The 13925-nt window shown below is 37.0% G+C and overlaps 2 protein-coding genes across 7 annotated transcripts in view; one reads left to right on the forward strand and one right to left on the reverse strand.

Moving 5' to 3' along the window:
• Positions 1–4119, forward strand: part of LOC128206892 (peptidyl-prolyl cis-trans isomerase 1-like) — a 39334-nt gene extending 35215 nt beyond the window's left edge. For all 3 annotated transcript variants that reach the window (XM_052909605.1, XM_052909606.1, XM_052909607.1), the window contains 2 exons: positions 2576–2674; positions 3185–4119. In XM_052909605.1, the coding sequence (XP_052765565.1) occupies positions 2576–2674; positions 3185–3344 (259 nt within the window). In that variant the 3' untranslated portion in view covers positions 3345–4119. The remainder of the gene's footprint in view (positions 1–2575; positions 2675–3184) is intronic.
• Positions 4120–7116: 2997 nt separating this feature from the next.
• Positions 7117–13925, reverse strand: part of LOC128206254 (solute carrier organic anion transporter family member 4C1-like) — a 34081-nt gene continuing 27272 nt past the window's right edge. For all 4 annotated transcript variants that reach the window (XM_052908607.1, XM_052908608.1, XM_052908606.1 and 1 more), the window contains exons 8-14: positions 13744–13923; positions 12669–12758; positions 12127–12322; positions 11370–11523; positions 10713–10885; positions 9869–9933; positions 7117–8959 (exon numbers count right to left, since the gene is read on the reverse strand). In XM_052908607.1, coding sequence (XP_052764567.1) covers positions 8688–8959; positions 9869–9933; positions 10713–10885; positions 11370–11523; positions 12127–12322; positions 12669–12758; positions 13744–13923 — 1130 coding nt within the window. In that variant the 3' untranslated portion in view covers positions 7117–8687. The remainder of the gene's footprint in view (positions 8960–9868; positions 9934–10712; positions 10886–11369; positions 11524–12126; positions 12323–12668; positions 12759–13743; positions 13924–13925) is intronic.

Raw genomic sequence — 13925 nt, forward strand, 5'->3', positions numbered from 1 at the left:
GAATCAAAGCATCTTTATCGATAAATGATGGGGTTACCGCCCTAGAACGGTCATACCATGCATGAATCAAAGCATCTTTATCGATAAATGGTGGGGCTACCGCAATGAAACGGTCATATCATGCATGAATCAAAACATCTTTATCGATAAATGATGGGGATACCGCAATGGAACCGTCATACCATGCATGAATCAAAGCATCTTTATCGATAAATGGTGGGGCTACCGCAATGGAACGGTCATACCATGCATGAATCAAATCATCTTTATCGATAAATGGTGGGGTTACCGCAATGGAACCGTCATATCATGCATGACTCAAAGCATCTTTATCGACAAATGGTGGGGTTACCGCCCTGGAACATTCATACCATGCATGAATCAAAGCATCTTTATCGATAAATGATGAGGTTACCGCCCTGAAACAGTCATACCATGCATGAATCAAAGCATCTTTATCGATAAATGGTGGGTGTACCGCCCTAGAACGGTCATACCATGCATGAATCAAAGAATCTTTATCGATAAATGGTGGGGCTACCGCAATGGAATGGTCATACCATGCATGAATCAAAACATCTTTATCGATAAATGGTGGGGTTACCGCCCTGGAACGGTCATACCATGCATGAATCAAAGCATCTTTATCGATAAATGATGGGGTTACCGCAATGGAACCGTCATATCATGCATGACTCAAAGCATCTTTATCGACAAATGGTGGGGTTACCGCCCTGGCACATTCATACCATGCATGAATCAAAGCATCTTTATCGATAAATGATGGGGTTACCGCCCTAGAACGGTCATACCATGCATGAATCAAAGAATCTTTATCGATAAATGGTGGGGCTACCGCAATGAAACGGTCATACCATGCATGAATCAAAACATCTTTATCGATAAATGATGGGGATACCGCAATGGAACCTTCATACCGTGCATGAAACAAGGCATCTTTATCGATAAATGGTGGGGCTACCGCAATGGAACGGTCATACCATGCATGAATAAAAACATCTTTATCGATAAATGGTGGAGTTATCGCCCTGGAACGGTCATACCATGCATGAATCAAAGCATCTTTATCGATAAATGATGGGGTTACCGCAATGGAACCGTCATATCATGCATGACTCAAAGCATCTTTATCGACAAATGGTGGGGTTACCGCCCTTGAACATTCATACCATGCATGAATCAAAGCAACTTTATCGATAAATGATGGGGTTACCGTCCTGGAACGGTCATACCATGCATGGATCAAAGCATTTTTATCGATAAATGGTGGAGTAACCGCCCTAGAACATTCATACCATGCATGAATCAAAGCATCTTTATCGATAAATGATGAGGTTACCGCCCTGAAACGGTCATACCATGCATGAATCAAAGCATCTTTATCGATAAATGGTGGGGTTACCGCCCTAGAACGGTCATACCATGCATGAATCAAAGCATCTTTATCGATAAATGGTTGGGCTACCGCAATTTAATGGTCATACCATGCATGAATCAAAATATCTTTATCGATAAATGGTGGGGTTACCGCCCTGGAACGGTCATACCATGCATGAATCAAAGCATCTTTATCGATAAATGATGGGGTTACCGCAATGGAACCGTCATATCATGCATGACTCAAAGCATCTTTATCGACAAATGGTGGGGTTACCGCCCTGGAACATTCATACCATGCATGAATCAAAGCATCTTTATCGATAAATGTTGGGGTTACCGCCCTAGAACGGTCATACCATGCATGAATCAAAGAATCTTTATCGATAAATGGTGGGGCTACCGCAATGAAACGGTCATACCATGCATGAATCAAAACATCTTTATCGATAAATGATGGGGATACCGCAATGGAACTGTCATACCATGCATGAAACAAAGCATCTTTATCGTTAAATGGTGGGGCTACCGCAATGGAACGGTCATACCATGCATGAATAAAAACATCTTTATCGATAAATGGTGGAGTTATCGCCCTGTAACGGTCATACCATGCATGAATCAAAGCATCTTTATCGATAAATGATGGGGTTACCGCAATGGAACCGTCATATCATGCATGACTCAAAGCATCTTTATCGACAAATGGTGGGGTTACCGCCCTTGAACATTCATACCATGCATGAATCAAAGCAACTTTATCGATAAATGATGGGGTTACCGTAATAGAACGGATATACCATGCATGAATCAAAACATCTGTATCGATAAATGGTGGGGATACCGCCTTGAACGGTCGTACCATGCATGAATCAAAACATCTTTATCGATAAATGGTGGGGTTACCGCCCTGGAACGGTTGATGATTCTCAATCTAACATTTGTCTCAACATCTGCGATAAGTAATTATCTAATTATGTGTTTTGACTAATGTGAACATGTCCACAAATATGAATACTAATATATACTATTTCAATATGCTGTTTTACCTGTATCATCATGTTTGTGTTTTATATGTGGTTACGAAGAGGATGTAGCTTGTACTCGTCTTAATGAATTGTGGTTATAATCCGGTATATGTCTGATCGTTGAATACAAACCTTTGTTGTTGCTGCAGAGGGGAGATGGTCCGCTCATTTAGTCACAAGGGAGATGGGCGTAAGAAGATCGACTACAACCGTACACGACAGGACTTCTTCCGGATGGAGCTTGATAGGTAAACATGGGCAGCCCTAGTACGAGATCTCAATTAGTGCATATATATTAATGGTATTTTTAATACATGCCCACTTTTCATTCAAAGCAGTGTGTTTATGTTTCCATTCATCCATGGATACGAGTTTGACCCCGCCTGTGACATAACAAACTTGACCTTTGACATTTTAAGATTGACCTTTGACGATACATGTTAAATAAAGGCGGTGACTGAATGCAAGATTGTAATCAAATCTGAACGAATAGTGTCTTTGTTGTCTGTTATTTGCGTGAAAGAATTTGAATGCTGAAGTCAATGTACCCTGTTCAATATCAAAACAATATTTAAAAATAGATAATAAGTGCAAAATTAAGCACAAGTGCTATTAAGGTTGCTGAAAATTTAAGTTATAAGAGCGATTAGTTAAGGCCACATGCGACTTCAATTAAATTACGGCAAAGGCAAGCATATCAATGCAGATTCAATAATCACCAGAAAATTTGGATATACAACCTTTTATTCTGTCTTCAGATTCGACGAATATGGCGCGAAAAGTAAGCCGCACATGCGCGCAGCGTACTTCGCCTATCTTCAAAACACACCTGGTTCCCGGAAAGCAATCTATGACTGCATGAAAGAGATGAGTTCCAAGAAGAAAAAAGAGGAACAACCACCTCAGGCAGTCGCATGATTTCTCGCGCATGCGTAGTCTTGTTAACGTTTTTGTAAAGATGATGCATTTGGATATTGAAATAAAGCTTTTAATTTGACGTACGAGATTTTCTGAGGAGATCATTAACACGTGAATGCAACATTTTCACTTCAAATGGCAATTTTGCGAACATACATTCTTATGTTAACCGTTATTTTAAACTGCATAATAAAAAAGTGATTGGTGTAATACATTTCATATTGTATGATGTTTTATCAGATACTATATACTATTATTTTTTCCAGTGTGTATGTATAAATGTATAAATTGTAATAGATGTATTTACAAAATGCATTTATACACAAATCAAATATTGACAATCTTGTCCAACCCCATAACACAACTGTCTATTGGAATGCTTAAACATTTGCTAGAAACAAAACAATATAAATGTAGTCTTTGTCACTGTTTTGATGTAGAGGCCGAATTCAAGTTTGAACTAGTAATTTTGACTTGTGTACTGAACACTGTGAACAAGAATGAATTTTCGGTTGACAAAAATGTAGTTACTATAATTTTGATTATGGACTTTTCCATGTAGAATTTTATACTTTCTGTCATAAACCACATTTTCCCCAGTCTGTCTTTCCTTTACTTCATAACCTGGTTGTTAAATTCTCACCCTGTGTATTTGTGTGGAAATTTGTTTAACACTTCGTCACATGGTCATTGTCGTTGTGTATCTTTGTAGGTTTAACTTTCAATGTTAATGTTTAAACAATGTTTTTTTATGAATAAACACCATCGACAGAAATAGTTGATTTTGTTGAACTTTATCTCATTTTTTTGAAACGCAGATGTAAAATTCGAACGCCTAGTAAACCCTTATCAGTTTGGTACCATTTCATGTATAGATATATATTGTCTCAACAACGCGCCGCGTTGCTTACGCCAACGCTTGGTGATATTTTTACAGTCAAAACAGGCCATTACTCGACTCATTCGGAAATCCTCGGCCATTTTTATAGAAAACAACCTCGGATGTATTTGGACGGTTTACATACTCAGAAATTGGTATGTTTAAGTCCGCTGCAAATAGATCGCGTAGTAATTTAATTCTGCAGTTAAAGATACTGACTTAACTCTTGGTGATTTTAATTATGTTTGCAATAATACACTTCACTTGCAATCAATTTAAACTTAGATTAACAAATATAAGCTAAACTACTACGTTTAATGAATTATATCATTTAACATTTTACTTACTACTTCTACTGATGTAACGGCATACATCCGAGGTTGATTTCGATAAAAAAAATGGCCGATGAGTTCCAAATGTACTCGACTATGATTGAATGCATGGTTTTCCCTTGCAATACACGTGTGTCATGACCCTAGAAAAATGTATACCGAATTTAATTGGTTCAGTTTAAGTTGCGCTACGGTAACAGTTGGGGACAAGGTGAGGTCAATACCTCCCATTTTTGCCTTCGAACAGATGAAATAAAATACATCAACAATAATAATACAAACTATTTTTCTCGAACTTCAAAGACTTTTTTGGGGTTGAGCTAAACATGAAGGTGCTGCATCCAGCCCTATTTGGTAGAATCTTTCTGTCTTCATGGAGACCAGGATGTTCTAGATATTAGAATTTAGATAAAACAAACATTTCCTTTTTCTTTGTTTGAATACTTTAATATTTAACCGGCCTATGATTATGAATAACTACCAACATCACATAATATATGGCAGCTTAAACCCAAAACTACTTGATTTAAACATTCTAACATTGTTGTAACATGCATAACATTGAGGTTCATTACAGACCGATATAATGTGCCGCTTTCCCCTTAGCACCATGTCCATTTCTGCAACACATTAAAACTCTTAATGTATATTGAATCTATTTTAAGTAGCGTTGTTCAGGATCCTGGTTATTGTTTGTTCACCTATATATAACTTTTGTTTTTTGAACAATTCGATTAAAACTTTCGTATATTCTTTTTGCTCATAACCCCTTACAAATGATATTAAAATCATATGGGTCACCAATTCACGTTCGCCAGAGTGATGATACTGAATCAAATAAATACATGTATTATATACCTGTGTTTAGATTTTTCTTCGGCTGAGGACCGATAATATATACATGAACATTGTAGTTAAGAATAAAATGTGGTTCATCGCATTCGGACAGGTTTCTTCCCCGGAAATAAACTCTGAGAAGACGTTAAAACCCAGAAAAATATGAATCGTATTATGACGCAATTAAATGCTAATTAGGCGTAAAATATCAATTCATAATGTTTTAAATGAAATTATAATACTTCATTTTATCCTAGAATCAGTTTTTGGTGATTGTAGCTCATTCATAAGTATATTTTATATGCTTTAAATTGCCTAAATCGGCTATTATTTGACATTTTTTATAGAGATTGTTAGTTTTTTACTTGTGTTTGTAAAATGAGTGTCGCATAAAACCATTATTTTGTGTAGGTACATACTAACAACCTTTTAACTATTACTAAATGAATATTACACACTTTTACCATTCAAATCACGCGTAAAGCGTTGACAGGCTATCGACCTGCTACAATTTGTGTCATAGGCATGTAATGCCGAATGAAACGGACAGTATGTGAATAATTCTCAGTTATTCTCAGTAACTTCAGTCCAATATCTTGAGCATGTATCATAATGCATATGCATATTTAAAACCAACTGATATAAAACTGTTCGTGTTGTCCACAGTGACATATGTTGAGGGCATGATTAAGATACATGTACATACAGGGAATAATTAAAGTATGTGGGTGATTTGATCCAGAGGTATTTGGCGTTGTAGAAAGAAGCCTTAAACATAAACCGAATTAATATGTACAATGCATTTTGTTGGGATGCATTTGGTTTAGCTGGCATAGCCTGGTGATAAATTAAATACGCCGAAGTCAAATATGAAGTAAAGAGTAGATTTTACTAAAAATGATTAATTCTTTATCCGTGACAGTGCATTGTTTATGAAACCAAAGCTCCAGATAAGGTTTTAAATGATATTGAGAACTCCATACGTTATACGTAATTATTTGGCGTATTCCACATTTCAAGTGACTTATACTTCATGATCTCATTGAGAATCAACAATAAACTCTAAAAGTTTTCACGAAGGAAATTATGAGCGAGAAAATTCTATCTTTAGGTGTTTATCTTATTAATTAAGTTTTACAATTACATGACCATACTCACAGAACGTTGCAGGCCGAACGCCATTCAACGCTTTAAAGCGCTTTGATTTGTCCTTGTATAACCTCATGACAAAAATTTTGATTGCTCACGTGAAACCAAAGTTATACTCCATTCTAATTAATACAAGAAACGACGCAGACTTAACAAATAAGTCGTGGCGATAATGCCAGAAAGTACCATAACCTTCAATACTTCAAGGTCGCTTAAAATCTTCTGATGTAGTAGCTCAAGCGCCAATAACAAGAGTTATTGAGATATTACAGACGACGCTTGAGCAGATAATGTAATAGTCACGGCACCCATAACCCGAGTTATTAAGATTATACACGGGCGCTGAAATTAATCACGAGGGCTGCGGATGACGTAGATGTTTGTTACCATGTTGTCAAGGATAACCTTCAACAATCAGCGTGCGGTATAATTGGATAGCGTTGTCATTTATCTGCACGGTAGTTATAGAACGGTTACGCCCATTCTTTTTGTTACCGTTCCGATATAAACCGAAACAAAGGAAACACTCTCAATCATGGTACAAGATAAACACAATAAAACACAAACATTTTGATTTTGAAACATTTATTATAAATTACACTTGTTACTGTACAAAATCGACTAAAATATATCTGGAATTTATTTCATGAACCAGAAAAAAAATGGTTTCCTTTATCACAGACCTTATAAATAAAATAATTCAAAGAATATCAAGACAACTATTATAATATCACCGAAAAAATAACTCTTAAACAGAGTTACGTCCCATTTATATACATTTTGTCCCGTAAACTATGAAGACACTGCGGTGCGGAAGAGTGACAGGTTCGTTGGTCCCACACATCGCAATATTGTCTTGGGCTTCAGTTTAATGAAGTACTAGTACATAAAGCTTGTTTACATATTCTTTTACTAAATAACAGATGCAAAGCCGGATGCAATCTCTTGGAATGAAACAGTCAAAGGTATAAGGTTAAGCGCTTTTAGACGGCGTCAAAGGAATACAGAAGCCTCTTGTTATATGTATAATAATTACAAATGTCAAGATATAATATTTTATACGAACACAGAGTTGAAATATCAACAAATTTAAGTAATACTTCTAATATCTGTTATAATTCTGATCAATCAAATTTACAATTCATTTCAACAATGGAAAAATCGAACGTCAAATAAAAATATACGTTTTTATCATAACATCAGGAGTCATGTTCAAATGGCATTACATTTTTAACATATTTTCAATCAATATTTCAAACAATGTTTACTTTTTTATAAAAGGCACATACTATATTAATTCAGCAGCGACAAAAACAAAATGTTCCACAAAATATTGATGTACTGGTCAATTCAGTTACAAATATAATTCCGTTACTTACTCTTGTTTGATAAGTTCAATAAGTATACTATTATCTTGAGAGAATCACTAAAGGCAAGGCGCTATGTAACTACATTACAGCCATTTATTTACCTAAGCAACGACCCGAAATAAAGGAAAGGTTTAAGCTCCGACCACACAAACTCCACGTTTTAACAAGCAGATTTATTAGGCAGCGAGCGCTCTCCGCTATGCAGCAATATAATAGACATGAGACACACGGGGCGCTTTAAGCTATATACTCGCTACATACGATTTAGTTGTTGAGCGCTCCGTTTAAAACCGCTTACGCAACACACCTCCGATCTCTTTGATAGTACTTTCAAAATGGCAGATGTGTGAATTGAATTACAGTTTGTTCGATAACATTTTGTAGGCCACATTTAAAGACCCAACTGCTCACTGTCAACATCCCTGCAGTTAATAGCAATTTCGAGTGCTTTTTTATGGTTGTTTTTAATATTTTAAACTGAAAGCCTTTTTTCAAAGCCATTTCGTTAACAATGAACGACACCATTTACGATGAATCCTTTTTGGTGACGTTTCCCCTTGATCCAAATCGCACTCTTTATATTTCGACCATTTCAATTTAACAATATATCGGTCTAAACTGTACCTCACACTCTATTTTTAATTGCTCGCGACATTCATTCCTTTTTCCTTAAACTCGAATCGTCACCTCGTCTGCGACATTCGTGAGTCACTCAGTTATTCACGTTTTCTTTATTCCTCAGCACAATTTCATCAGCCTTTCCACTGCCCTATCTTCAAGTGTTTTGTGAAGCTATATCCACACTCGCTATTTCGCCGTTAACATTGTATGCGACGACTTTTTCTTGGGGCGCTTTGTACAATTGATGTGCGAATATGAAAAACGTAATGGAGACAACTTTGAAACAGAGAACAAGTATAAAGAAGTTCCGACTTAATTGGTCGTTGTCATAAATCCAGCATGAGGCATGTTCGCCACATTTTTCCCTCCAAATTACGCAAGTACTGTCGATTATTGCACCGAAGAAAATTGGCCCCGGAACAGTGCCTGTCAATAAATAAAACAAAAACAAAATGTAAATGCAATTGTTCAAGTAACAATGGGGAAAATGGACAAACATACAAATATGAATTGACAGAACAGTTGAGTTTTATATGAGGTGATATTCAATATTGGTGTTAATTGGATCAAAGATTGATGTAGCTAATCGGATTGCGTGGAAATGAAGTCAATGGTGTATGCCCATGTGATTGACTAACATTGCTCAGTAAATATGAGCCGAAGCTCACCAATAAGAACAAGCCCTTCTAGTAAAATACCAGACGTATATTCCATTCCATTGCTCAAAAGCTGAACACTTCCTGATTTCAAAATATTATAAATGCTAATGATACATGAAATATAAAATATGAATTACTGTTAATTCAGTTTTGTATAATTGAGGTTTAAGGTGAAATATTTTGATACTCTTTGTTCATAAAAGTAGCAAAATAGTTGAGAAACTTCCATAAAAAAATACTCTGTTAAATACAATTCGTAATAAAAAATACGAATATATAATGTTTTATTTCATAAATTGAACCATAAAATGTTACACCTTTCAAACGAATAAGATTTCTTGGAATGAAATAGCTCTATGTTATTAAGGTATAGCTTTTATTAAAAAATCTTCAAAAGTACTCATTTCATAAAGGACTGATTTAGAAGTCTAAATCAAAGTACTGAAAGTACTGCAGGGCACGGTTGGCAAGATGGCCCCATACTTTGTCACGCTGCCTGAAGAGTTTTCATGGTAAGGGGCATATTTTCTGAGCGAATGAAAGGTTTGATTATATATACACGTGTATTGTTGAGATATTTGTGTAAATTTACGACATAACTATTTAAAAAAAAATATATAAAAAAATCGTGGCACATAAAATATGGCCTGATACAAAATCAGCTATATTTGCTTACCAAGCAATCGAACTATAAGCCACTTGAGCCCGAGTCCAAGGGTCCGATGGCCTTCATGAACGCACCTGGGTCAACATATAAGTAAGATTGTACAGACAAGTCAAAATATTAATGTCGGCAAGGCATAATACAAATAACATAAGCTCACAGAGCTATCGACATTATTATAGAAATATTACAGATGTATAATGGTTACGAAATAAGACTTATAGTTAAGATGAAATGAATAGTCATATTACAAACATGATATAAAATATCACATTAAACCCAAACCTATGAGTTTGCAGAACCATTTAAATCAGACTTATATATCCAAAACTATAAATGAAGGGCCATAATTTGCATTTTATGCAAAATAGAGTTATCTTACTTGATTATTCAAATAGGATGGATGGTTAAGTACCATGTTTATCAAGTCTTAATGCAATACATCAAGTGTATGCTGAGATAATAACCTATGTGTGTTTAACCAGAATTTCTAAGTCGAATAATAAAAGCCCATTATTTGAATATTATGTAATGTATTTGCTGAGATAATGACTTAAATACAAGTCCATTACTTGAATATGACCCGTATTTTCTGGATCGAGCAGTTAATGCCTTGAAGGGGCTTACATGCAAAGCCTTAACTATGGTGTGACGCTGACGCCGACGCTAGGGTGAGCAGTATAGCTCTCCTTATTCTTCGAATAGTCGAGCTAATAGATAAAACTATAAGATTTTTGCCATTTCACCATTATTTGAATATGACCCGTAGTTTTGGAGCACAGCAGTTTGCACGACATCATATGGAGCAGCCTCTTAAAAAATGTTCGGATAAATGAGTGTACACGCCAAAATCTACCTGAGTGTAGCAGCGACTGCCGGTGGTGATGGGGTGAAAAGTAGAAAGATGGCGACAAAAATGAGCGGCAAAAAGATGTAGAGCTTTGTGCAACTGTTTGAACACTTCCCAACGTCCACAGTGGAAGCGGCCACACCGGGGTTTGGAGCCACGCAGGAGCAGTTACTGTAAGACTGAAAACAAACATTCCATGTAGCCAGTTTAGGATCCGGGATATACGCTTAATAGTTAGAGTTATAGACAGTTATTTAAACGCTTGGCATCCGTCACTATGGAAACGCCCAACTGGTATGGCACTCCAGCAGAGGCAGATTCTGTAGAACTCAAAACATACATACACATTTATTAGTGGTATAGGCACACCGCAGAACTCGTATGTCATGGACTGTGGGAAACAATTGTTAAAGAACAATATTTTTTCACTATTGTATAATCCAATACAATGGATATCACTTAATGTCTGGCTGCACAGTATGTGTTCTACTTGTGCGATTCTTGCATTTTAGTCACGAAAAATATCATCAATCAGTCATTAACAACCACAGTTTTATCAAAAATCATGACAAAACAACGTCACAAAACAAATATGATTTATAACAATATCAAAATTTTCTAATTCTACAATATTTGAAAATAAGTCGGAAATCTAACGCGCACCTTTCCATCACTTGCTTGCGTTAAACATCCCGCGTAGCAAGGCGAGAAGTACTGTATCCCCCGGGCCTGGTCACACACGGGCTCATATAGCTCCGTGTGGCATCCGCATCCGGAATTACACGTGTTATTAAGGGCCGGCAAGCTCGATGGCGTACTGGAACGAAATTCTATGTTTAAAAAATGGGAATATGTGTCAATTAAAACTTTAACGATAGTAGTGTGTGCTCTTCACATTAATATTGTTTTAAAGGGCATCGCTCATGTTTTGGTTAAAATAAACTATTTTCGTATTACGAAATGTGTGGCAAATCTTAAGGAGTGCGAGTTTGGATACTGACGACTGGAACCCTTCAACTATTGTTTTTAAAGTCCATTCTGATATGTTAAGTTATCCCTATATATGTGTATGCTCCCTTGTGGTCAAGAGGTTTTATTGACAGTTTTTCTTTTTTTTCTTGACTGTACCGGCGCATACCCACTTAAAACCTTTTTTTTTTATATATTTTAAGCGTATTTCTTTATGCAATTTCGGTGTCAAAGATTAAAAGATTAAAAGTGTATATAGGATACATGCTTTCAAATGCATTACCGGAAACATGCTGTCGCCAAAATAAAGTAGTTTAATAACGAATGCGTTTTACCCACCTTAATAGTAAGTCCTTATTCCTGACCTTTAACTGTTATGTGTGTTATATTGCTGGATATGAAATGTGTAAAGAATAATAGCTCATGAGTGAGTAATAACATCGATACCTACCCGTTAGTATATTGTTGTGTCACCCCAGCTAGATATCCAGGATCACACTTGGTCCACAGGGCCACGGAGATTAGCACCGCCAGGCTTGAACACACTATAGCTACCCGGATACATCCCCGGACCTTCAGTTTGAGGCGCTTACACAAGTAGCCGCCGAAAAACTGACCGCCAGCCGCTCCTGGTACCGCCATGAACCCTAGAAAAGAATCATCATTGTACCGAGATCGAAACTGTGGAATCTTAAGTTGACGTCCTATAACTTTGGGAAACGCAATCCGTGTACATGAGTGTATTAACAGATCCCGTACGCCGAGTGCAAATGACAAATAACTAGTAACAACTGTTTCTGTATTTCGCATTGACGCGGTCGGCGTTGAACCCGGGACCTTCAGCACCCGAATGGGAACGCTCTACCTATGAGTTATTGGGGCGGTCACAGGACACGGGTCGAGAGTTATTCACGTATTAAACCTATAGCTGCATTCACTAAAGCAATAGGATAGGTATATAATAATTATCGAAATCTTACGGCATTAACGTACCAGTTAACATAGCGGCCCATCCTGCAGTCACACCAAACTGATTCTGGATGAACTTGGGCATGAACGTTGCGAATCCAGACGTTATCATACCTGTGAATATAACGGAAACTATTGGTTAACATTTGAAGATAGAAAGGTGGGTAAACACTTCTTGAAAACGTACATGGAAGTTTGAAATACCGTGCACATGTGCGGTATGTTAGCCAGGTATGCGTACAATGAATGACATATACAAAGGCTCGAGGAAACCGATTCATGAGAAAAGCAGGGAGTGGTTAAAGAGCGATCAAAACTGACCTGCAACGTGTGCATGTACACATAGCTACACGTACCAGTACACGTGAAGTAGCTTCACCTACACGTATGTTTAAGTGCACGTAAACGTGGATACACGTACAAGTACAGTGAGTCAACGTAAACGTGGCTACACGCACACGTACACGTAAACGTAGTAACACGTACAAGTACACGTAAATATAGCAACACGTACAAGAAGACGTAAACGTGGCTACACGTACAAGTACACGTCAACGTAGCTACACGTAAAAGTACTCGACGTAAATGTGGCTTCACGCACAAGAACAGGTTAACGTGGCAACACGTACAAGTACGCGTGAACGTATCTACACGTACACGTACACGTTAACGTAGCTCCAAGTACAAGTTAAAAAAGTACTCGTAAACGCGACAGCAGGTACAAATACGCATAAACGTAACTACAAGCAACGTGGAATTTTGTTACCTCTATAAATTTCAATTTACACATGCCTTCTTTCAAACATTAATCGGGAAACTTTGGCATAAAAAGCAAAGAAATGTCTCTGAACTGTTTACATTTGTTGCACTCGTTGTTCGTGCTAAGTAATTGATGATTATCTTAGTCAACACTCTTTTTGCCTAGAACAATTATACGACTCTTTCCAATTACATTTAATAGCTCACTTTCGATAAGGTTCAATTGATATCTAGGAGTATAGCCATGAACACAAGAATGAAACTAATCGGTGAGATGAGAAGAATAAAACATCTTTTATTTTAACGTAAGTTTAGGTGCTTAAATTAAATCCTTATCTACCTTCTGTCGACCCTGCCAAGGTAATAAACAGGAAGGTTGGGTTTTTAAGCAGTTTGAGAATGTTCGATGGCATGTGGCGTAGATCTGACAGCTTCCGCGCACGGCCGACAGACGCTACCGGAAGTGAGCCGTCATCCCCGTGCATCTCTGACACGCGCGTCTCTCGCACATGCTTCGCCGCT

Source organism: Mya arenaria, chromosome 10, assembly GCF_026914265.1.
Source record: "Mya arenaria isolate MELC-2E11 chromosome 10, ASM2691426v1".
NCBI classification, from domain to species: domain Eukaryota; kingdom Metazoa; phylum Mollusca; class Bivalvia; order Myida; family Myidae; genus Mya; species Mya arenaria.